At 43.3% G+C, this 26,063-nt stretch overlaps 2 protein-coding genes across 6 annotated transcripts in view; one reads left to right on the top strand and one right to left on the bottom strand.

The window, feature by feature from the left end:
• Positions 1-19,478, top strand: part of PLA1A (phospholipase A1 member A) — a 74,042-nt gene extending 54,564 nt beyond the window's left edge. Inside the window, exons 12-13 of the mRNA XM_080654919.1 lie at positions 17,609-18,513; positions 18,567-19,478. Of these exons, the coding sequence (XP_080511045.1) occupies positions 17,609-17,631 (23 nt within the window). The 3' untranslated portion in view covers positions 17,632-18,513; positions 18,567-19,478. The remainder of the gene's footprint in view (positions 1-17,608; positions 18,514-18,566) is intronic.
• The window catches only part of POPDC2 (popeye domain cAMP effector 2), a 33,205-nt gene continuing 21,982 nt past the window's right edge, over positions 14,841-26,063 (bottom strand). For 2 of the 5 annotated variants that reach the window (XM_080654930.1, XM_080654931.1), the window contains one exon: positions 22,007-23,997. In XM_080654930.1, the coding sequence (XP_080511056.1) occupies positions 23,912-23,997 (86 nt within the window). In that variant the 3' untranslated portion in view covers positions 22,007-23,911. Of the gene's footprint in view, positions 16,522-20,920; positions 23,998-26,063 lie in introns of those variants that run through there. The other 3 variants (XM_080654927.1, XM_080654929.1, XM_080654928.1) reach the window with 3 other exon arrangements.

Raw genomic sequence — 26,063 nt, forward strand, 5'->3', positions numbered from 1 at the left:
GAGAAACAGAGGTGGAGGCTGCTTCAGCTAACAATGTTTCAACTAAACAGTGAGTGATCAAAACAATTAAGGTTGTTGACCAGCCTTCCCAGTTTCCTGTCCACATCCTTCCATCAGTGGTAGAATGATTGGTTTCCGGCATCTCCCCCGTTTCTTTCCTTAAAAAAATCTTGCATCTGCAGACCAGAAATAAACACATAAGAACAAAAATGTTTGAGTCCCAATTTCAATGTTCAACAGTTCTGAGTTCCAGTTTCAATGTCCAACAGTTCTTTATATGTACATGTCAGCAATGACATCTGGATGGTGAACAAATGGTGGTAAGGCAGGTCTGACCCTCTCTGGTTTGGTCCTGGGCAACCTGCTGCGTCGCACAGCTGCTGACTGCTAGCATGGCAAGGTGTCGTCAGCGTCTTCCATCTCTAGACTGTTTCTCCTCTTTGTCTTCATGGCTGGAGGATTACTGTCAATTCCTCTCTGTTGCAGGAATCCACATGGTCTTGGAGTTGTTTTCTGAAAATATACAAACATACTCTCGACCAAAAGTTAATAAAGGAATCTTTTCTATAAATTTTACTTGGGATCCTTTTTATTTTTTGCCCAAACGATTTTCCTTTGGCCTATTTTGATACCATGTATGTTTTTCATTGGTGTCTTGCTGTTAGCATTACAAATGAAAATGAAAATTTTTTTTAAAGTAAAAATTTTCTAGATGTAATTTTCTTGCAGAATATTTTTCCTTACATGCTATTTTTCCACTATCCCCCCTTTTTTTTAATTAATGGAGGCTTTTGGAAATTTTTTTATAAATTTTGGTTAATACTTTAGGAACAGCCTCTTGTACAATTAAGTTTTCTGTCAAATTTAATACTTTAACAACAATTTTAGTTTACTCTGTAAAAATTAATGGAAAGGATTATAGGCATCCTTGAGAAAGCCCTGAGCACTCCTAGATTTAGGTTAGATTTAGATATAGGGCAGTCACCATTAGCCACTTTCTCTGTTGCTTGGGTCTCAAAATGAGCTGGGCCAAGTCTCTTGTTTGTAGCTGGATCTCAATCTGAGCTGGGCTCTGTTACCTGGGTCCTGATCTTGAGCTGGGCATGGGAAGCGCGAAGCAGCCATGGGGGCAGGAGACCTTCCTCAGACGGGGCGAGGGTTCAAGCCCCTGCAAGGTTGGGGGGGTGAGGGACTATGCCCCACCTCTGTTGATCCCCAAGTTCTCTCCTGATGGCCCCCTGCGACTGTGCCTGTCTTAGGTTGTTCCTTCCTTGAGGAGTCTTACCCGTCATTGACTAACCAGCCATCCTCCGGGGCCAAGCATGGCGATATGAGGTTCAGTTCTGTCTCCTTGGTAGCCTATGCCCCTATGGCCTCCACGCCCAGCACTTGCCTTGGGATCCTCTCGCCTGCTGGCAGGGTCCCGGCACTGATCACATATCTCGGGGAACCCAGGTTTCTTCTCCAGAGAGGACCCAGCTCATGCCATTGGGACAGAGACAGATCCATGGTACCAGCCATCACGAGGCTTCAACTTCAGCATGAACTGAAAACTCAAGCAACAGCTATGGGCAATTGGATTGTGAGGAAAGGGTCCCTCTTAGCAAATAAGGCAAGAAAGGCCAATATAGGATGCTCAAGTGCCTTCCCAGTGAGGCCTTAATTCCTTTCTGGAAGGGATTAAATCCTTTCATGTCCTTTTTTAAATTGCTGCCAAACATAAAAAAAAATTTAGATTTTTAAGTTTGTTTGGATTAACTGTACAATATGCTGTTGTAAAATATCAAAAACTATAATGACATTGTAGAATAATACCATGCAATTTTCAAGTATATTAGATCTGTTTTTAAAAGGATTTCCTTTAAGAAGAGAGAATAATTTTCTTGTATCACTCTGGGCCCTTGGAGTTTTACAAGAATCATCTCTGTTAAGGCCTTGAAATTTTTAACATGGAAAAAAATGATCAAATATATATATATATCCATATATGATTTAATTACCACAACTATATAATTTCTCCCAATTTAATTTGCACTTTGAACTTTTAAAGCTGGCAAGTCAAACATTTAGCAGTTCCTAGATTAATAACAACGTCCTGCTTACTTCAGGGGAAGTTTCAGCAACAGATCTGGCCGAATTTCTTTTCATCCTTAAAAGATAGACAGATCTTAAATTTTTTCTTTCTTTTTCGCTTTCCAAAATTATAACTAGCACCCAATTTGGCCAAGATTTGCGTTTCCCTGCGAGTTCTTTTATAATTTTTAAATGAAACCTTGAGTAATCTCATTGCGGGAGAGCGGATAGCCCTGCCCTCTCCTGCCACCTTTGAATTTCTCCACACTAGAGGCTGTTTCAGCAGTGGAGTTTCATTTCTTATTACAGATTTTAAATTCCAAATACCAATTAAGATTTTAATTTGAATAAGAAACCACATTATTTTATAACCTAATTCTTCCCCATTAGCCTGGCTGAAAAAGACGTTCCCACCCTATTTACAGATCACGACTCTGCAGTTAGTCCGTGGGCTTTGCATGCGGTGAACCTCCCTCACCTTTTTCTCGGTGAATTTTTTCCTTTCCTTCGCTCTTAGGCGAAAAATATCATCTCCTCCAGAAGTCCCGAGTTCAGGCGCCAGATGTGGGAACCCCTTTCACGTCCCGCGTGGTTCAGGGTTCCGGTTCAGGGTTCGGGTTCTGGAGAAGGCCGCACACAAATGAAAAGAGACTCGGAAAAGTATTAATTTGGAAATATTGGGGGCCAGGCGGGAGCCCAACTCTAGTGGGAGGACTACCCCTTGCTCTGGCCTTGCAATCCCTTTTATTGAGGCTATGGGATACGCCCATAACCTTTAGGCAGGAAATTCCAATAACAGAAATTTACATAGGAGAAACAGAGGTGGAGGCTGCTTCAGCTAACAATGTTTCAACTAAACAGTGAGTGATCAAAACAATTAAGGTTGTTGACCAGCCTTCCCAGTTTCCTGTCCACATCCTTCCATCAGTGGTAGAATGATTGGTTTCCGGCAGGAAAGAGATCTAGGTAAATACGCTGGGAAAAGCACCCCAATATATGAACACTCCTCTTTGTGGCACTGAGGTCAGACTGACTCAACTAAAAATGCCCCTTCTCCCTCGCAGTTACCAGCCCTCTCAACTATAAAACACTCACCTCTCCGGATTGAAACTCAATCCACCCTAACCTCAAGATCACTTCCCGTGACTCTCAACCTAGGGTTAAATTTAGAAGCTGTCCTCTGCTATATTTCTTATCTGGAAAGTATGGAAAAATGGGCAAAACTGGAGACAAGCAATCATAAAACCAGAATGTTCATTCATTCATTCATTCATTCATTCATTCAGCAAACCTTTATTGTAAGCCCACTATGTACCAGGCACTAATTAATCTGAAGGCAGTCCTCTACATATCAACTACAATGGATTAAATGCTTACTATGTGTCAAGCATGGTTTTAAGTGCTTTAGTATATATGTATATTAATTGAATTCTCACCAAAAAAACATATGAGGAAGGTTCTTTTCTTATTGCCATTTTACATATGAATAAGCTGAGGTGCTGAGCAGTTAAGTAACTAGGCAAAGAATGACACAAAACTAAGTGGCAAGGCAGAAATTTGAACCCAGGTGGTCTAGCTCCAGAGGTTTGTATTCTTAATCCAATACTATGTTGATGGAGCATCCCAACCCAATGTCTACTTATGTCACCCCCATCTCCTTTTTAAAAAAACTTAATTTAACACACAGTACTTGGTAAAGTGTCTGTCCAGGTGCCGGGTGCTGAGAATGCAAATGCAAATAAGACAGGAAGGACTATGTCTTCAGAAGCTCACACATTAGTACAAAAATACTAAAAAGAGCTATTGTGTGTCAATGTTGGTGGTTTATAATTTACTTAAAACACTGCAGCATACACAGTGGGATAAATGAGTGATCTTTAGTTGCCATTCTAGGAATGTTTGATCAATTATCCGAATTAGAAATAAGTACCCTTGGGGCAGTCATCTAACATTTCATCAAAAGTTCACAGTCCAGAGGTAGCTCCTATGATCACTTCATCCTCTTCAAGTCCCCATGTCCCCATCTCAACCCCCAGAGTCCCTGGGAAGCTTTACAATTACAGATCTAAGGCCAGGGCCCCCAGAAATTCAGTTTTAATGGCTTTGCTCTGGGCCCAGTTTTATTACTATATGTAAAATAATATATGTAATATATAAATACTTATATAAATACTAGAGGCCTGGTTCACAAAATTTGTGCACGGGGGTGTGGGGGTCCCCCTCAGCCCAGTCTGCACCCTCTCCAATCTGGGACCCCCAGGATCAGGCCTAAACCAGCAGCCGGACATCCCTCTCACAATCCTGGACCGCTGGCTCCTAATTGCTCACCTGCCTGCCCCACCCCCAGCTGGTCTGGTCGCCCCTAACTGCCCCCCCACTGCTGGCCTGGTTGCCCTTAACTGCCCCCCGCTGCTGGCCAGGTCGCCCCCAACTGCCCCCTCCCTGCTGGCCTGGTTGCTCCTAACTGCCCCCGCTGCCATCCTGGTTGCCCCTAACTGCCCCCCTGCTGGCCTGATCACTCCCAACTGCCCCCCCTGCCAGCCTAATTGCCCCCAACTTCCCATCCTGCTGTCCTGGTCGCCCCTAACTACTCCCCCTGCTGCCCTGGTTGCCTCTTACTGCCTTCCCCCTGATGGCCTGGTCGCCCCCAACTGCCCTCCCTGCCAGCCTGGTCACCCCTCACAGCCCCCCCCCCCACCCTCTGCCGGCCTGGTCGCCCCACACAGCCTGCTGTTCAGTCGTTTGGTTGTCCCTCACTAACCCCCTTGCCGGCCTGGTTGCCCCACACAGCCTGCTGTTCAGTCGTTTGGTTGTCCCTCACTAACCCCCTTGCTGGCCTGGTCATAGGCAGCCATCTTGTGAGGGTGTGAGGGTTAATTTGCATATTACCTCTTTATTATATAGGATATAAAATACATAATATATATTTAGTTTTTAATTTTTTACTATGGAGCATTTTAAATGCATACAAAATTAGAAGGATGAAACTCCAGGTACCCATCATCCACCTTCAACAATGATCAATTCTCATGGTTGTCTTGTTTTGCCTATGGCAGTGGTATTTTTTTAAATTTCCCAGTTTATTTTAGTATACAGCCAGGGTTGAGAATAACTGCTCTAAAGAAATAATTACGGTGGGATCACTACAAACACCGAAGTATGTACCTAACCTGGTGGAAGCAGGGAGGGGGATGACAAACTCTGACCCCAGAGGGAAAGGGGGAGGACTTCCATGGCCCCTCCCTGGATTCCATGCCAGAAGCTGGAATCATGTAGGGGCGGGGGGGCTTCTTAAATATATATATGCACACACATATTGTGGAACCTTGGTTCTCAAACTTAATTCGTTCAGAAGGCTGTTTTAGAAGCGATTTGTCAAAAAACGGAATCATTTTTTCTCATTAGAAATAATGTAGAAAAAAAAAATCAGAGGAGAAGCCAAGATGGCGGCATAGGTAAGTACCTAAACTGCTGCCTCGCACAACAATTTCAAAACTACAACTAAAAGACAGAACAGACACCATCCAGAACCACAGGAAAGCTGGCTGAGTGAAAATTCTACAACTAGAAGGAAAGAGAAAAGCTCACAGAGAAGTGGAGGTACGGCAAAGGGTCTTAGTGCGCGCAGAGAGGAAGGGCGGCTGAGAGCCTGGCTGACTTTCTCTGGCGGAAGGGGGAAGGAAGCCCCCGACTGCACTGAACCCCAGTTCTGACTGCACTGAACCCCAGTCCCGGGCGAAACCCCGTGGGCCCAGGCTCATACAGGGGAAGTCTGGACTGTCAGGTAGAGAGAGGCACCCGGAGACTCGGAGACCCGGGGGAGACGCAGGGGAGCCCCGGCAGGCAGGGTTCTGGAGGCGCGCGCATGTCAGTGCGCACAAAGGCTGCGGAGGTTGCCACAGGCTTTCCCTAGTGGAAGGGAGTCAGAAGCTCCTGACTGCACTGAGCCCCAGTTCTGACTACAGTGAACCCCAGTTCCAGGCGAGCCCCTGGGGACCCACACTCTTGTGGGGGGAATCTGAACTCTCGGGCGGAGACTCGGGAGCCGGGGAAGGCAGAGGTCTGCAGGCGCGCATGCGCACAAGGGCAAGGCTGACTGGAAGCCAAGACTGTCTGCTCCGCCCTGAGACTCCACCCCATCCAAGCTGAGCACAGAGGCTATTGCAATTTGGCAAGTCTAATCCTATAAGGCTGTCTCCAGCACTGAACTTCTCCCAGTGTAGACACAGCTGATCCTTACAGCCAACTGGCCTGGAGGTCAATTCCTCCTGGTGATACCAACAACAATCAAGACTTAACTACAACAAGGCTGTACACACAGTCCACAAAGGGGTGCACCAAGAGTGTCCACCTCAGGTTAACTGGGGAGGCCAACCCACTGGGCCATATAGGAAACCTAGCACACAAATCTACCCTACCAACTCAGGGAAGCAGTGAAAATGCGGCGTCAAAGAAACAGATCACAAATGAAAGAAATGGAGGAAAACAAACGACTGGATATAGAATTCAAAACCACGGTTATAAGGCTTTTCAAGAATATCCTAGAAAAGGCTGATAAATATAACGAGACCCTCGAAGATATGAAAAAGGACCAACTAGAAATTAAACATACACTGACTGAAATAAAAAATATTATACAGAGACCCAACAACAGACTAAAGGAACACAAGAATCAAGTCAAAGAATTGAAATACAAAGAAGCAAAAAACACTCAACCGAAAAAGCAAAAAGCAAAAAAAAAATCCAAAAAGTTGAAGATAGTGTAAGAAGACTCTGGGACAACTTCAAGCGTACCAACATCAGAATTATGGGGGTGCCAGAAGAAGAGAGAGAGCAAGATACTGAAAACCTATTTGAAGAAATAATGACCGAAAACTTCCCCCACCTGGTGAAAGTAATAGACTTACAAGTCCAGGAAGTGCAGAGAACCCCAAACAAAAGGAATCCAAAGAGGACCACACCAAGACACATCATAATTAAAATGCCAAGAGCAAAAGACAAAGAGAGAATATTAAAAGCAGCAAGAGGAAAACAGTTAACTACCTACAAGGGAGCACCCATATGATTGTCAGCTGATTTCTCAACAGAAACTATGCAGGCCAGAAGGGAGTGGCAAGAAATTTTCAAAGTGATGAATAGCAAGAACCTACAACCAAGATTACTCTACCCAGCAAAGCTATCATTCAGAATTGAAGGGCAGATAAAGAGTTTCACAGATAAGAAAAAGCTAAAGGAGTTCATCACCACCAAACCAGTATTATATGAAATGCTGAAAAGTATTCTTAAAGAAGAGGAAGAAGAAAAAAGTAAAGATAAAAATTATGAACAACAAATACATATCTATCAACAAGTGAACCTAAAAATCAAGTGAATTAAAAACCTGAGGAACAGAATAATCTGGTGAATATAATAGAATCAGTGGCATAGAAAGGGAGTGGACTGATAATTCTCAGGGGGAAAGGGGTATGGGGGGATTCAGGAAGAGACTGGACAGAAATCACACACCCATGGATGAGGACAGTGGGGGGAAGGTAAGGGCAGAAGGTGGGGTGGGAACCGGGTGGAGGTGAGCTATGGGGGGAAAAAGGAGAAACAATTGTAATATTGTAATAATCTGAATAAAGATTTATTTTTAAAAAAATCAACAAAATGAATTTTAAAAAAAAGAAATAATGTAAACTGTGGGTGTAAGAATAAGAAGAAAAAAGGCCTTTCTTTTTCTTTGCTGTGGCCTTTCACAATTTATGAGAAGCACCTGGCAAGTAAACCTCAAGATGGTTAGCGCCTCTGTTTCAAACAGCCCTTCTATTCAAACTGCAAGACAAGTTACTCTCAAGGCTAGCCGTGGGCAAACTACTGCCCACGGGCCAGATCTGGCCCGTTCGGCTGTTCTATCCTGCCCGCGGAGCCGAAAGAGTGGAAGGTTCTCTTGCTCTCCCCTCCCGTCCTTTACTTTGAATTTATATTAGTTCACACAAACACTCCATCCATGCTTTTGTTCCAGCCCTTTGGTCCAGTTTAAGAACCCATTGTGGTCCTCGAGTCAAAAAGTTTGCCCACCCCTGCTCAAGGCTAAGCTCTCGCATACCCCTCCTCCCCGCGGATTTAATGACTCAGGGGAAATCGGGTTGGAAATCTAGTTAGTAGAAGGGCTCTATTCCCTCCCTTTCAAACCCACGCTGCCCTCCCTTTTTTGAACCCTTTGTAACTTTCACTCTAAGAATGTTTTACGGGCTTGTAAAAATGTTGATAAAGACACCTCCCGAGGACATCTGCCCAGTCTAAAAACAGCAAACAAACTTTTCAAGGACAACCCCTCTGATGTCTGCTCAATTTCAGCCCCCAAGTCCCCTCCCTTCTAGCAACAGCAGCATTACCCTTTAAAAGACAGGGCCGCAGTTTATTTCTTTGCCTTTGCAATGATTAGAATGCACCACCCTTTCCCTTCGGGGAAAGTAAAATAAAATTCCTCTCTGCATTTATCTCTTCTTTTAGTTGTGAATTCTTTCACAGCCTGCGTCACCTGCCCAAAAACCTTATCATAAATTTAATTAATTTGTTCCAGACTTCCAAATGATTCCCTGTTTTAACCTTTCTTATATACAGTACATGTCTAATGTACTGTTTAATCTACTGGGGTTTATTTTTCTTGAATTTATTGAACCACCCCTTATTAGCTTTAAATGAATCATGTTCAGCACTCAGTTCAGGGCTATCTTTCAGGAGGTCAGTATGTGGCATCTTTGCTTTTTCACATATCACTTCCTCTGAAAGACTACTTTCCGTTTGTCTAAATCAACAACAGTTTTTCTAACTTCTTCAGTTGCCTGTTTCCTTCACACCCTTAGCAACATTAGCACTCTTGATGGCCTCTTTATGTTTAAAAAGTGTGCTGATCATCCATTTTGCCAGCAAGAAAAGCAAAGAAAAAAAAAATCACCAAAATATTCCCAGCACAATTTCCTAAGATGTTAACAACTGAGGTTTAGTGGTAAACTTGACTCCCATTCTCTCCTATGTTTGTGGCCTGAGACCTGCTTTTTGTCATGCTCAACCACTGACCCACAGTTGTTGAGAATTGCTAGGTCAACTAATATATCCAAAGGTTAGTATTGGGAGGATACTCTTGTTACAGAAAACCAGAGAAGAACCAAGCAATACTTAGAGAGATGGAGTTACATTTATTACACGCGGGTCCAGAGGAAAATGTCTCTCAAATTCTGGGCCCCAACATGGAGGAAATTTCCCTCTTTATATGTTTTTACCTTCTTTGTCTCCCAAATATGGGGTGTTTCCGGCCCCCTTTGCAAGTTCTTAAAGAGCTCCTATGTGCCGGGGCCTTGAGACCTCAACCAGAGGCTTGGCCTGGTGCCAGCACTGATAACTTCATCCGGGGAAGGTTTAATGGCCTCTCTGAAGTGGGAGTAGTCTTGTTTTCCTTATTATTTAAGCAAGCAAGCATTTACAAAAGCCAAATAGCAGGGTTAAAATTTCAAACAGCAGTTTTTATATAAGATGGATGCTTCATTCCCCACTGGTTTTATGTACATGAGTCAAATCATTGACTCTTAGTCATTGTCAGGGAGGGAGTTATATTTACCCCTGAGGACTATAATTTTAATTTTCTGCCTAATAAAGTTAGTGGGCCTGCTTAAAAGGTAAGGGCCCAGAATGAGGGCCAGGAATAATCTCTAGAGAGTCTAAAGAGTCCTGGACTCTCTATTTTGCCTGGGCTGTCTTAAGCCAGGTGTGATGAAGCCACATTGGGATTCCATTGACCTTGACTGATGTGGAGGTGGTCCTTTCCAGGTAGGAGTCAGTCCTTGGGTAGCAAATTTATTTATCCAAACAGAGTCACCAGGGTGGAAGGGATGAACCGGATCAGAAGTTGGTACAGGCAGAGCATCTCAGACGTGCTTCTGGATTGCTTCCTGGGTAGACTGTAAAGCCTGTAAGAACTTGAGTAAAGACTGGTTATGGATTTCAGCTTTTCTAGATTGGGTAGGTCAGGGTCTGCAAGAGTCACTAGAATCTGTAGAGGCCCCACTGGTTTTAGGGCAGCCTCCCGGGCTGTTTCATCTGTGGCCCAGTTCCCTCTTGCTTTTGTGGAGTCCCCTTACCTTGTAAATAGCACTATGTATGTGAGCCATTGTAAATGCATACCTGCTATCAGTATAAATTGTTACCGATTTTTTTTTTGCCCACCGGAGAGCCTGAAACTGGGTGACTTGAGTGTTTGACATCCAGCACTCCAGTGTGTTCCAAAGTAAAGCCTCGACCTCATGTGGGGCGGTTAGGATTAGTTCCTGCCCTAGGGTTAACTTATTTGCTTTTTCAATAAGCATAGCTGAGGCTGCTACTGCCCAGAGGCAAGTAGGTCACCCAAGTGCAAAGGGGTCAAGTCTTCTGGACAAATAGGCTACCAGCCTTTTCTAGGTGCTGAGACTTTGGGTGAATACCTCTTTGGCTATGCCCCTTGTCTCACATACATAGAGGTGGAAAGACTTAGTTACATCTGGTAGCACTAGCTGGCCCATCATCCTTGCTCTGCTCATGTCTGTCTAACTGCCTAATATATTACCTCAAGGATCCTGGCTCTGAATTCTTTTAGGGAAAATGGACGTTGAATTTCTCCTGTAGCTGCTTTGTGCTGAAGAGGGATGGAATTTTTCTCTCAGAGCCAAGAGATCCTTGCTGTCTGTCAGAGGGACGATGAGGCCTGGGCACAGAAGGAGGTGGGCTTGTGACCTGGCAGAGACAAACTGTAACAAATGGTCCGGTGGAAGGGAAAGAAACATTTCAGTTTTAATAACCTCTACTGAAATAGAATTTTTCTCCTCAAAATTACCTCTATGTTTATCAAAAGAGCCAAATCAAGACCAATTTATCTATTGTATTCAATTTGGCTTGATTGTTTGCATAAACACACTAAGAATGGTAACTGACTACCTTTGCCAGAATTTCATGGTTGAATCTTAGTATGCCCCATAGGGCCAGGAAGCCAAGCCATCCAGCTGCCGTCCAACCTGCCTGCACTATCTGCTGAGTTAGGTGAATCCCTCACCTGCAGTGACTCCACTTGGGCCCATGCCCTAGGTTTTAAGGCCCATCTCAGTAGCCCTCCTACTCGTCGCGGCCTAGAGTGTGTGGGGGTCCCGCAGGGACTCAGAGGCATCTTTATTGCTCCCCTTCTACTCTGACCAACCGCCAGTGATGGTAGGGCCTGGGCCTGATGCTCCAGAGCCAGCCATTTTCAGGGCTCCCAAGCAGGATACCAGGCTTTTTCCTTGGCACTCTTATTGGCTTCAAGACTTCAGAGTTCAGACAGGGCTCTTTAAAACATGATACTCCAGTCAAAGTTTTCGGTCAATAAAACCACTATTGGAAACCGGTCTTATTGAATTTATGCAAAGAGATGTATTGCCATGATTTATTAAGCAATGCCAAATTTCAGAGGATTGTATAAGGAGAAAAATATACTGACCTGTTTTAAGATCTTCTGATTTTCCTTGTTAGTCCTTTTCATGGACTCTTTAAAGTAATATAACTGTCTTCAAATGGCAAGAAGAAATTCAAAATGTGTCTATATTCAAGTAGACAATTACAGCTGTCCTTGTAGTAGGGTTCCCCCTACTTGACTTGTAGCCTCACGTGTCACAGGACCTCACGGGGTCTGTAATTCCTGTAACAGGGAGCTAGTACTCACCACTTCACTACTTCCCTCTGTTCCAAACAGGCCTCCCCCAGTTTCCTCAAGTTGAGGTTTGTGCCACCCCTGACATGGGCCTGGTCACACAGGCCTGCAAGACAGTAACATTGGCACTGAGGCCACTTCTGACAGCTAAGTCTTCTGCTACTAAACATGACACATGGTAGGGCTATACAAATATCTTAGGGAGGTGACAAAAATCTATTCTTGACCTTCCCACGCAAAGCAAAATTGTCCTTGTCTTTCTGGAGTCATGTCCATGAAGACGCAGGCATCATCTAAGTCTATCATACAGTTTTCTGTAGGCCACTGTCAGGGCTGTGCATGGTGACCAGCTCTTCTTTCTAGCCACAAACACAGCCTGTCTAATTTCCCTAAAATTTATTCTGGCACGGGAGAAAGTTGTTTTGCTGTAAACAGGCAGCTTAACCCCTACATAACTGGGCTTGGACATCTGCCTAGAAAGCCGTAATCTATAAGTTTAACATGCAGCCTTAGGTCCTTCTAACGGGACAGGGTCTCTGCCATTCCTCAGTCAGACTCCTCCTCTCTTGGAGAATCTCAAAGTCCTGAAGGCTCCCCGGTCCAGGGAGAGTGCCTTTCCTTTGCCCTTTGACTTTAAGCTGCCAGTCCAAAACAGCCAGAGTTGCAGTTAGAAACAGCTTTGCATATTGCAAAACGCTTCTGTGGCAGTGGCTTGGGTATTAGACCCCTTGTCTTCCCGCCAGTCCCCTTTGTGGCAGAGCAGCGACCAGGCCTCTCCCAAGGGAGTGCACTGGAAGGGGATCTCAGCCCCTCCTCTTCCAGCAGCAACAGGTACTGAACCCTTTCAGTACATTTGCAAACAGGGAGCTTCCACTAGCTCTATCTGCTGCTTTCACAGATCCTGGGCTCGCTGCTCTGTTTCTGGGGCTGCAGGAAGGCTAGCAGCAGTCACTGGCTTCTGGTTTAACTGCTGCAGCCAGCAAGCCAAAGGCCTAAGTCTTGTATTGCTTGTTGTAAAATGCTCATTACTCACTGGGCAACAGCGGGGCAGCTCTAGTGTCAGGTAAATGTCTGCTGTGCCCCACTTTTCTCGCTGCTGCAGCTTCTTCCAGGGCCACTGCAGACAGCTTGGGCATCCAGCCCCCACACCCCCCTTCTTTCACCTGGCTCTCGGGGGCTGAGTCTGCCTAGCAACCAGTTTTAAATCACCAGGACGGCTGGGGACTTCAGCTCTGTTTCTCCTCCACTTGGCTCCTGAGAGTTTAGTTTTTTAATGTATTAGAATTCTTTATTCTTAGAAACCTCAGTCCTGTAATGATTATCAAAAGTGAACAGTTAGCATTTTTTGATTAATATTTATGAATTTCAAGTATATTGTATCGGTCTAATTTAGTATTGGAAGGGTTAAAAAGAATAAAAGAGAAAGATTAATTATGCTTTCAGAAAACTTGCGACCTTGAATCTAGTGAAGTTCTGATAAGACACCTGGACCAGACCCTTACGCCAGCAGAGCAGTCTGCAGCCAGTAAAAATCAACAAAAACCTATCTCTCCCTGCTCATAATTAACTGCTGACACCCCCCCCCCTTTTTGTATTAACCATTTACTCTGTCCTGAAACAAGGCAAATGGTCTGAGATCCTGTATATTTAGGCTTTTTACATTTAAGGATACTTTTTTCTTTCTGTAACAGTTGTTTTCCCTCATAGATTTTTCCTCTTTACTCTAAGCCCCTAGAGGATCTTAAATCCTCCTCCTTTGCCACTCTTAATTTCTCTGACCACCCCCCGCATCCCCCAATCCAGTTGCTTGTCTCCCTTTCGAATTGTGAGTCAGAGGAAGACAATTCATACAGAGGGGAGAAATAGAAACAGTGGGAGTTTCAGAGAAAACTACAGACTACCGCTGTAGCAGTCCTCCCTCCTGGAGGCTGGGGTCCAACCTGTGGAGAAAAATGACTCTTAGTCAGCTTGGAAAGATAGCAGATGAGGATAAGGGTGTGTAGGGAGATTTCTTGAGGAATGAAAGACTGGAGGGCCTCCTGAAAGAAAAGATCTTTAATCCAGTTACAGATGCTATCAGAATCAGGATGAGGGAGGAAGGGAAAGACCAGGTATGTCCTCTATGAGGATCCTAATAAATAACTGAAAACAGCAAGTCAAACAAAACACACAACCATGAAGACAACAGACCACACAAGACACACAACCAGGGTTAACGGGTTCCATAGACAGTTAATAATAACTTCAGCCTTAGTTCCGCCTCAGGTGCCTCACATTGGACTATGATGTCACAGGCAGGGACAGGGCCTGTAAATCTCTCTGCCCTGCGGAGCTGTAAGCCCTGTCCCTGGAAGTCTCCAACCACCAAAAGAAATAAGAAAGCCATAAATAAAAGTTCTTTGTTCTTTGAAATTTCACAAATTTATATCTTTAAATTAACCCTAGAACTTCAAAATTTCAATTTAATACAGCAAATTCACAAATCAGAGCAAACGGAAACCCTTGCTTATACAAACATAGAGAGAAATTTTTATTAGCTAAGTGGGCTGATTCCCTCTCTGACGGAGAGCAAAAGACTCTGAGGAAAAGAAATCTTGCAGCTGCTAGAGACTTTTGCATTCCGTCATAGCAGGTTTGCCCTATCTTTAAACAAATTAAACAATAGAAAGATATAACAAATATTCTCCTCCTAACCCCATGGAGTCTCGGCTAGTCCCCAAGGAAGTCCTTGACTTCCGGGGAGGTGATCAAGCTCCCCGTTCCACTCACTCGGAGTGGGCCTGACTGACTAGGGCCCCTACCTTGTCGATTCTGTCAACAGGTCCAAAAGTGTCCATTCACTCTCTCCAGATGCTAGCCGGGTCCTGGGCTGAGGTCCGGGAGCGCTCGGAGTCCCCTGGTTCAATTCTGCTAAATCAGCAGAGCGGCACCTCCCGGAGGCCTATCCAGCTCCCCCGGGCCCCAAAACCAGCCCATTCACCAGAGGCCAAAAGGCCAAGCACAGTTGTTCCCCGGTTCAGGGAACCATTAATGTTACAGAAAACCAGAGAAGAACCAAGCAATACCTAGAGAGATGGAGTTACATTTATTACACGCAGGTCCAGAGGAAAATGTCTCTCAAATTCTGGGCCCCAACATGGAGGAACTTTCCCTCTTTGTATGTTTTTACCTTCTTTGTCTCCCAAATATGGGGTATTTCCGGCCCCCTTTGCAAGTTTTTAAAGAGCTCCTATGTGCTGGGGCCTTGAGATCTCAACCAGAGGCTTGGCCGGGTGCCAGCACTGATAACTTCATCCGGGGAAGGTTTAATGGCCTTTCTGAAGTGGGAGTAGTCTTATTTTCCTTATTATTTAAGCAAGCAAGCATTTACAGAAGCCAAATAGCAGGGTTAAAATTTCAAACAGCAGTTTTTATATAAGATGGATGCTTCACTCTAATCAACTGAGCTACCCAGCCAGGGTGCATTACTAACCTTTTGATATATTTGTTGACTGTATTTATTTAGTTGCATTAAAGTGGGGTTTACTAGGTTAGATTAAGTGACAGTATAAATGTGAAGGTTTTTAAAAATATCTTTATGTTTGTGATGAAGATAATACAAATGTTAACATAATTTAGAAACTATTGGAGGGGAAAAGGAGAAGAAAAACAGGAGGTACATGATGAATAATAATAAGGAATCAGTTACAAGAAACAAAATTCAGGCTAAAGAGAATAAACCGAACTGGAGAAAGGTGGAGTGGCCAGTGCTTTCCTCTCAGACACTTTAGGGAGGAGCAGGGTGGGAAGGCCGAGCTGCCCATGGGCAAGAGCTGGCATAGGGAGCATCTGGCCTGAGCTCTGCAGCAGGTCCTGGAGAGCCCAGACAGAAAGAACCTCAATCACGTGAGTATCAAAAAGAAAGTGTTCTGGCTTGAATGGGGGCCAGAAGAAAAAGAAAACTGGAAAGTGAAACTAGAAGTCTCTTAAAATTCCAAGTGTTAAGCTCACCCACGTTGAGCAGCGGAGTTTAACAAAGATCTAACGATTATCAACTAAATGCCAGTCACATGGCACAGTGTGAGGTGCTGGGACCACAGCATTAAGTAAGAATCTGCCCAGCCCACAGTGTCGAGAGGATGTCTAGAGAGGGTCATGACAGCTGGGGGAGGTGGTCTCGAGGACTCTGAGAGGACTAAAGAGGACAGGTTAATGCTGACGGGGTTGGGAAAGATGGCAGGGAGAGTGTGGAAAGAGGTGGCCAGTTGTACTAGCCTTGAGGGATGAGTAGGATTCAGGGAAGTAGAGGGCAGAACCTGGCCAGGTAGCTGTTGGTTAGAGCATTTTCCTGATACACCAAGGTTGCAGGTTCAATCTCCCATCAGGGCACATACAAGAAGCAACCAATGAATGCATAATCAATCTCTCTCTCTCTCAAAATCAATTTTTAAAAAAAGTAGAGGGCAAGTCCAGGCTATTGAGTATCTGCCAGCGGCAGCTGGCAATTGGAAATCATGTGCTATGCAAAAGAGGACTCTTGGGAAGGATCACGTCAGAGAAGTGAACTAAAAGTGAACTAAAATCTCATGATCTCCAGGGAATTTCTGAGCATGGGACATGAGTTGGTGTATGAATTCAATGACAAGTGAAAGTAAAACCTTTTTTTTTTTAGAGCACTCACATTTCTTCAGTTATCAAGGTCTGTGGTGGTGTTGACCACATTTCTCTGTTGGTTAGAGCTTTGTCTTGACATGCCAAGGTTGCACATTTGATCTCTGGTCAGGACACATACAGGACGCAACCAATGTAAAAAAGTGAAACAACAAATCAATCTCTCTCTCTCAAATCAATAAATTAAAAAAAAAATTAAGAAAACCTATTTGTGGGGGAGTCTACAGGAAATTAGGGTGTCAAGAATATAAAGGGATGCCCTGACTGGGTGGCTCAGTTGTTTGGAACATTGACCCATACACCAAAATGTTGCAGGTTTGATCCCGGTTTGGACGTGTACAAGAGGCAACTGATGTTTCTCTCACATCAATGTTTCTCTCTCTCTCTCTCTCTCTCTCTCTCTCTCTCTCTCTCTCTCTCATCCAATAAAAATATACTGTTGGATGAGGATTAAAAAAAAAAGAAGAACATAAAGGGAAGAAGGTACAGACTATTAAGACTCCCCTGCCAGGCGCTTCTCCCCAGGGTCTCTGTGTTCCCATTGCCACCATATGTCTGGCCTTTGGTACCTCACAACCCCGCTGACCATTTCAATGGTCTTAACTGTTTTCATGGCTTTGTTCTCTCTACTCAAGCCCTCCAAAACAGGCATATTTATGCCAGACTCTGGTCTGCACTGAACACAAGCTCCTTCTGCGCTGCTTTGAGTGCCCCATTTCCCTGATCACTCCCCATTGCCTTTTGATCAGAGCTCGGATTCCACCACTGGTCACTAAGGCCCTGGTTCTCTTCTTCTCCAGGCATGCCTTCCTGTACCTTCCGGGACTTTGATGTATGGTTTTTATTTCCTCTGAATTGCTTCTGCCTTGCCTAACAGCTCAAAGTCAACTTCTCCATGAACCCTTTCTAATCTCAGATATAGGAAGTGACATCTGCTAAATGCCTGTAGGTCATATATTGGTTTCAACCACACATGTAATGTTTTCCACAATGGACTAACATAGTGTGTCAGGGACCCCACTTCATCTTAAACTACTTATGGGCCACTTATTAAGCCAATTTACACAGGAGACTGAGGAGTCTTCTGCGAAAAGATGAATTCTTAGAGGGGTCAGGTCCCGGAGCTTGATGTAATAAGGCCTTAGTGCAGAGTCGGGAGGGGACCTATAATTCTTGTCTCTTCTTTTCTAGATCTCAAGTTCCTTCAGCGCTGATACTGTGCATGACTCACCTAGTGGGGCACGAGGTGTCCAGTGTAGTGTTTGACAGCAGTGGATATTTAGTAAGTATTCACGAAATCAAAGCATAGCTAATGTGACTATATGTCAGGCTTTATTGCTGGAAATATAAAGTTATAATGCAAAGATTTTTTTTCATGTGTGGACCTCTAGTGTGGGGTTTCTGCAAGAGGTTAACAAATCCGTATCACTCAATAACTTCTGTAGACTGAATAAACACAATGCTTTTAAGTACATATATGTAATGCTATAGTTAAAATACATAAAGATATTATTGTGTTAATTTTTTTCCCCTTCACTGAAAGGAAAATTAAAGGTGACAGTTTTTTGTTTATTTTTATTTTTTAAATTTATTTTTAAGATTTTAAAATAGATTTTTAGAGAGAGAGGAAGGGAGAAAGAGAGAGAGAAACATCATTGTGAGAGTGAAACATTGATTGGCTGCCTCCTGCATGCTCCCCACTGGGGATCGTACCCAAACCCAAGCATGTGCCCTGATCAGGAATTGAACCTACAACCTTTCAGTGCACGGATGACACCCAACCAACTGAGCCACACCAGCCAAGCACTATTGTGGTTAATTTTTAAAGTTTTTAAAGTCAACAAATTTATCTAAAAACCTTTTAAAATTCAAATGTCTTTTGTCATTACCTATAGCATCCTATCTAGTAAAGAGGGAATATGCTAATTGACTGTCATGCCCTCAAGTTGGCAGCACCCACAGCCACAAGATGGTAGTGCCCAGTCCCCTCAGCCCCACTGGGGCGGCAGGCACGTGGCATGGCCGGGCCCGTCCCCAGGCAGGTTCAGCCACTTTGTGCACCTGCCTCCGGAGTCCCCCAATCCCCTCAGCCCCCAGCTGCCCAGGGCTGGCCCAAGGCGCTAGCAAGCCTCGGATGGCAGCTGCCCAGCCACCCAGGGCCGCCCGAGGCTCTGGTAACCAGGGTCAGCCGAGGCTTGCACTGCCAGCAGTGGCAGCAGCAGAGGTATGATAGGGGCATCGCCTTCCCCTGATCACCTCCCACCCCGAGGACTCCCGGATTATGAGAAGGGGCAGGTCAGGCTGAGGGAACCCCCTTCTAGTGCATGAATTTTCATGTACCAGGCCTCTCGTTAGATATAATAATAAAAGCAAAATATGCTAATTAGACTGGACAGCTGAACCACCTTCCTGACAAAGCCATGGTGGTGGGGCCAAGGCAGAGGTGGTTAGGGGCGATCAGGCAGGCAGACAGAAGCAGTTAGGGGCAATCAGGTAGGCAGGCGATTGGTTAGGGGTGATCAGGCAGGCAGGCAAGTAGTTAGGGGTGATGATGCAGGCGGGCAGAGTGGTTAGGAGTGATCAGGCAGGCAGGCAGGCAGGCGAGCGGTTAGGAGCCAGTGGTCCCAGATTGCAAGAGGGTGCAGGCCGGGCTGAGGGGACCACCGCCCCCCCCACCTCCCCCCCACACACACACCCGTGCACAAATTTCATACACTGGGCCTCTAGTTAGACAATAAAAGCACAACTTTCCCCATGTTAGGTCTGATCCTTTTACAAACAATCACACACACGTTAAAAGAGGTCCCTGTCCTGAGGACCCTCTGCTGTGTATGTAACAATATTCCTCTGGCTAGAGGGGTGGCCCCCAGCTACCACCCCCCCCCCCCCCCCGCACCAATGTTGAGTCTCAATTTACAATGTAGGATGAGCTTTTCTGTTGTTTGTTTATTGCTTCTTTTATTCTTCACAACAGCTCTCAAGGGTTGACAAGAGAGCTATTGAATTTCTCAGGACTGATAGGACCTTCTATTGTGAAATGTACATAGAAGAGACAGAACTCAAACAAAAAAAAAATAAATGCACAATACTTTCAGAAAAAAATAAGAAAAGAACATAAGAGTTATATGAGACACATAACTGGAATTCTAAAAGGAGAAGAAAGAGGCTCTGAAAACAGTCCCAGCAGGGCAAAGGGACAGTGGGTGATGGTGAGGTGAGGTGAGGTGAGTATCGTAGCTGGATGGTGACATTTGAGCTGAGAACTAAATGACAAAAGTCAGCCAGGAGAAGGAATGAGACAAATGTATCTCAGAGAGAAAAAACAACTGTAAAGGCCCTAATATAGAAAGAGGCTAAGTCTGACTAAGGAATATCAAAAAGACTAGTGCAGCTGAAACACAATGAGTAAGAAAGAGAACAGAATGAAACGTGGCTGGAGAGACAGGCAGGTAGGGCCTGTGGGTCAAAGGCAGCTAGCAGAGCCGTACTCACCAAGCATTCCTTTTGCCTCCTTGCATTTGCATTTCGGAGTCCCTTTCATTAACAAAGCACAAAGTTGATTATTGAGTGTGCCCATGTGACTAGCTCTAGCCAATGGACTGTGGCCAGAAGTGATTTATATAATTTCTGGGCTAAAGCATCAAAGAGCTAGTACAGAAATATCAAGATGTTTCTTTTTTCAGATGACAGAACATAAAGTCAAAGTAAGTTGAATTATTCAGTTGAAACATGGACTCAGTTGCCCCAAGTCATGCAGGAATAATAAGAGAGAAATAAACCTTCATGCTGTTAAGTCATAATAAGGTTACCCTGGCTAATATCACATGGTAAGAAGTTTGGATTTATTCTAAATGTAATAGGAAGTCATTTGAAAATTTGAGCACTAGAATGATGAGATCATATACATGTTTAAATGACCAATTTGCTGTGTGTGGAATAGATTATGGGGAGGAGGAACAGAAAAAATCAGGAGACCTGTTATAAGGCTATTCAAGTTAGTCTAGGTTTGAAATAATAGTGGCTTGAAATTAGTGGTGGCAGTGCAGGTGGTGAGTTGAATTCAGGATATGTTTCAAAGACAAAAGAAACTAGACTGATGGAAAGACTCCAAGGTTTTGGGCATGGGCAACTGAGTGAAGAAACAGACAGAGAGAGTAGACGGTAAGGTGGGCAGGATGAGAATCAAGAGTTATAAAATTGTTTTGGTTTAAAGATCTCTTCCAGAGAACAGGAAAAAGGGAAAGAGTACTTCCCAGCTCCTTTTATAAAGTCAGCAAAACCTTGATATTAAAGACTGACAATATTACAAGCTACATAGATGCAAAAATCCTAAACAAAATATTTGCAAACCAAGTTCAGAAACACATAAAGAGGAAAACACATCATAAATAAAACTGGATTTGTTCCAGGGATACAAGTTTGTTTTTAACATTTGCATATCTAGTAATGTAATTCATTAATAGAATAAATGAGAAAAATAATCTCTATAAATGCAGAAAATCATGTGATAAAATTTAATACTCATTCATGATCTTAAAAAATGCTCTTAGCAAATTATGAATAGAACCTCTTTAACCTGATAGAGGTATCATAAAAACCTAACAGCACACATCATACTTAATAGTGAAATATTTCCTTAAGGTCAGGTATAAGAGAAGAATGTCTTCAGCATCCCTTCTAGTCATCTCTGTACTGGAGGTCCTACCCAATATAACAAGGAACCAAAAAATAAAAATAAGAAATAAGGAGGAGAATTAAGGTATGCATAGGTCAGGTATGCATAGGAAGAAATAAAACTATCATTATATACAGATGACAACTGAATCTATGGAAAATCCTGAAGACTATGGATTAATGATTAGAATTGATAAATGATTTTATCAAGATCACTGGATGGAAGCTAAAGATACAAAAATCAATTCTATTTCTGCATACCAGCAATAAAAAAATTAGAAAGTAAAAAATATTAAATGATAACACTTATAATAGCATCCAAGTAATCAAATACCTAGAAATAGATCTAACAAAAGCTGTGCAAGGATCTCTACGTGGAAATCTACAAAACACTATTGAAAGAGAGAAAAACAAAGAAGATCAAAATAAATGAAGTGCTTAAAAATCAATATTATAAATACATCAATTATTTACCAACCTGATTCACAGTGTGCATGTAATTCTAATGAAAATTCCAGCAGAGTTTATAATTGTGTGGAGTTTAGCAAGCTGATGGAAATACAAAGGGAAAGGCTAAGAATAACGAAAACTTGAAGAACAAAATTTGAGGATCACCAGAGAGCAAAACTTATTGTAAATCTTCAATAATTACAAGAGGTGGTATTGTCAACGGAAAGAAAATAGGCTAATGGGACAGAATAAAAGATCCAGAAATAGACCTTCAGGTATATGGCACTGATCACTAGTGGGGAGAGGATAATCAGCTCAGTAATAGTGCTCAGTCTATTGGATATCCTCTGGAAAATAACAACTTTGATCCATATGTCATAGATACACAGATATCAAACTCAGGTTGATTGTAGATCTGTGAAATGTAAAACAACAAAACATCTAGAAAGTAACATAGAATATCTTCAGGGGAGGAAAAGATTTATTAATCATGACACAGAATACACTGGGATAGAGAAAACAGAATGCTAAATTAGTACATTAAAATTAATAATTCATATTCATCAAAAGATACCATTTAGAGAAAAAAAAGAAGAGTCATAAAGTGGGTGAATATATTTGAATATATAAGCAACAAAGAACTCTTAACTTGAATATATATATATTTTTAATCCTCACTCAAGGATATTTTTCTATTGATTTTTAGAGAGAGTGGAAGAGAGAGGGAAAGACAGAGAAAAATATTGATGTGAGAGAAACACATCGATTGGTTCAATTGGTTGCCTCCTGCACACATCTTGACTGGAATCGAACCTGGGATCCTTTGGCCCGCAGGCTGATGCTCTATCCACTGAGCCAAACCAGCTAGGACTTAATTTGAAGCATACACACAAATAGAGAAATGGACAAGAACTAGACTAGACACTTCACAATAGAGAATATGTGTATGGATAATAAAAACCCAAAGAGGTACTCAACCTCATTATTCTTCAGGGAAATGAAAATTAAAACCACATGATATGCTGCTACATACACCACATGGCTAAAAAAATTTTAAATGAAAATGCCAACTATTGGGAAGGATGAGAAACAACTAGAACTCTTATACACTGCTTGTGGGAATATTAACTGGAATAATCACTTAGGAAAACTGACAATGTTTACTACAGTTGAACATATGCCTTAGTAATTCCAGTCCTAGATACATACCTAAGAAATATATGCATATGTATACAGAAAGATATGTGCAAGCATGTTTAAAACAGCACTACTGCTATTATAAACTAAATGCCCCAAGCTAGAATCTACCCAAAGATCATCAGTGGTAGAATGGATAAATTACGGTATATTCATACAACATAGTACTCATAAAGCAACAAAAATGAGCAAACTATCATCAGAGTAAGAGATGCCCAAGGATCTCTAGCTGTTCCAGCTGTTTGAGTCTTCCCAGACAAGGCCCCAAACATATGATGGAGAAGCCTTGGAGATGGTTCTAACCCTAGCCACTATCTGAATGCAATGGCATGAGAAACCTTGAGTGGGAGCAGTCCACCTGAGTCCATTCAAGCCTCACATTCATGAGCAAAATAAATTATTGTGACTATTTTAAGCCACTGTTTTAGGGATGAATGTACACAGCAATAGGTAACTGGAATCTAGGTTGAAGTACTTAGGGGGGAAATGAAACAGAATATATTAAATCTATAAACCCACTTTAAAATGTTAAAGGAAACAACTGAATTTGTAAAAATCCCTCTTAAAAACTATTGTTTAATACTAGGGTCATAAATAGAACAATAGATTTGTAAATTGAACTTAAAATCTTAAGGGAAAACTAGGTTTTAAAATTTCTACTTCAGCACATTGAATTTTAATTTAAAAAAAAAAAAAAAAAAAAAAAAAAACCACAGTGAGGACTTCTTGGATAGCTGACTTTTCACTGATCTTTTCAGAAAGTTAAAAGAAACAACACAGGAAAAGGAAGTGAGTGATTTATTGAGTGCTTACTAGGTGCCATGCCATGTCCCAGGTGCTTTGCCTAAGTCAACTCGGAATCCTCACAACAACCCTGTGAGGTGGGTTTATAGTCCCCACTTTGCAGATGAGTCCCAGAGAGGCTATGTGACTCGGCCAAGATTCTGCAGTTAATGAAGGATGGACCCTGTGCCTTTTGCCCTCGAAGATGCCTTCTGCTGGTGGGAGAGCTGGTGAAGGTGAAATTGGCACTCAGGGCCCTGGTGTAGCTGCAGCGCTGGCACCTCTGTGTGCTCCGACCTTGCTTGTGAGCCCTCCAGTGGGTGAGGAAAGGGTGTGCACACCGCCCTGTGACGACAAATGTGGCCAGAGAAAAGCATGGCCCAAGGATCCTTAAAGTTCAGGAGTGTGGACTGGAGCCAAGGGGGCCTGTCCCATGGACATAACTTGAGAGTAGCTATGGAGAGGAATTCTAGAAGCTGTGGAAAGAAAAAGAGGAAGGATTTCAGCACTATGGCTTCCGATAGCTTGCCTAACTTCATAGTGTTCTTTTACCTTTTTTTTTTTTAACATCTAAAAATTCCCAATGTTTTAACTGTACCCTGTTGGGGAGCACATGAGACTTGGTTGGAAAGTTGTAAGGAGGACATTCTGATAAAAGGGAAGTGTGTGGAAGGTTGCCTGCCCTGTTTATCAGAATTCCGACTTAGGGGAGACTTAGGCGAGCGTCGAAGGTGGCACCCCTAATTATTCCTTGACCTTTCCAAACAAGTCTGTGCATATGCAGACCCCCGGGTGTTTACTGAAATCCTATGCTTAATCCCTGGATGCCCTTGCCTAGAGGACAATGCAAACACATGTGTCCTCCCAAGATTACTCACTCTACTGATTGTATCTAAAGATAAAAAGTCTAATAAAAGTCTAACGAGGCAGGCAATGGAGGCTGCCTGGATGCTATCAGCTGGGCCATCTCTTAGCCTTCTCTTCCACAGTGAAACTGTGTCGGAGTAATCTGTTCATTCGTCGTTCAGGGCCTGTGGGTCGCCCCGGCAAGGTGGTGCCCCGTGTGAGGAGCCCCGGCAGTACCCAATGCCTACCATATAGGGGCAGTTGTATCTTTGAATAATTTCATTCTAGAAAGAATATTAGGATGAGTCAGGTTTGAAGTTATATAGTTTGATCCTCTCAATTTATAAGTGAAGAGACCAAGAGATCAACTTCTGTTGCCTCCTATGAAGAAGTTCTAGAACTCTACTTCCTAACCCTAGTGAATGAGCTTTTAAAAATGCTGTTGAGAAAAATGGGGCGTTTTATAAGACCTCCGTCTTATTTTTACAGAGAGAGGGGTAGGCGCGAGGCCTGTGAGACATAAGTGGAAGAAGAACCTGGGAATGAGCACCCGCGGCAGGCTGCTGGGACCCAGAGGGCAGGGAGGGAACTGCTGCTCTGACTGGACACAGAGCCTCAGCAGGTAGAGTGACACTACCTCCTACAAACCCAGAACCTGAGATTCAGGGCATGACCTGTCATGTCGCCTTCTAAGGCAAGTTTTCCGCCCAGGAGTCTTTACAGGTTCTGGGAGAAAAGTGCTGTTTAACAACACTGACAGCTACCAAAACACCTGCAGCCACTTCAGAGGGCAGGAGCCTGAATGCAGTGTGGTGGGATCTGCCTCCTCCTGAGCAAATAAGGAAAAGAGATGATGTCTGGCCATCACTTAGTTAATCAGGGGCTGAGAGCTAGTGTGCGTTTTCTTTGGGACTCCATGTTTTTGCTGCTCCTTTTGTTGTTAGGAGATTCTGCTAATTGCCACCTTCCCTGAAAAGCCAGACTGGGGGAAATAAAAAGGGAAAGTCGTGTAAGTCTGACAGAGAGAAAGAGAGAGACACAGAGAGAGCGCTTGCCAGATAACTCTACACACATAAAAACACCTTACACATTAAACTAGTGCTTTACAACTTACAAACTGTCTTTATAATTTTACCTCAATTACGCCTCACACACAGCAGCCTGGGAAGGTAGGCAGAGGCTACCTGTCTACCTATTAGTGTTAGTTATCTCTTAGGTGAAAACTAATGTTGCCCACCCCTGTATACTAGATCCTTAGTAAATGTTTGTTGAATTGGTTCTTTGGCCCTTGGTATGCTATCTTGGTCCTGAACTCTTTCCCTGACCACAATCAATCTCCATATTGTAATCTCTTTCTCATTTGTTTGTTTATTTAAATAAGAGAAAGAAAGGAGATAATATATAGTTTTTACTTTCCAACCACAGAGATTTGAGAACAACTTGAACACAAAATCAGCCAAAGTTCAGATAGCTTTTAGTGAATTAATGATAACGGACTCATTATTTGACTTAACTGACCACTTCACAGTGTATGCATTGAGCATCTCCTATAGCTAAGACACCAAACGGAACACTGTGAGAGTGTCCATGGAATTAGATGGGCAAGTTCTAGTGATGGTGGGGATAACATGGGGCCTGCTGTAAGACCCTGCGTGGATACCCTACCCAGCAGCACTGCTTTGCCTGTTAAAAGAAG

Source organism: Plecotus auritus, assembly GCF_963455305.1.
Source record: "Plecotus auritus genome assembly, chromosome: 2".
NCBI classification, from domain to species: Eukaryota; Metazoa; Chordata; class Mammalia; order Chiroptera; family Vespertilionidae; genus Plecotus; species Plecotus auritus.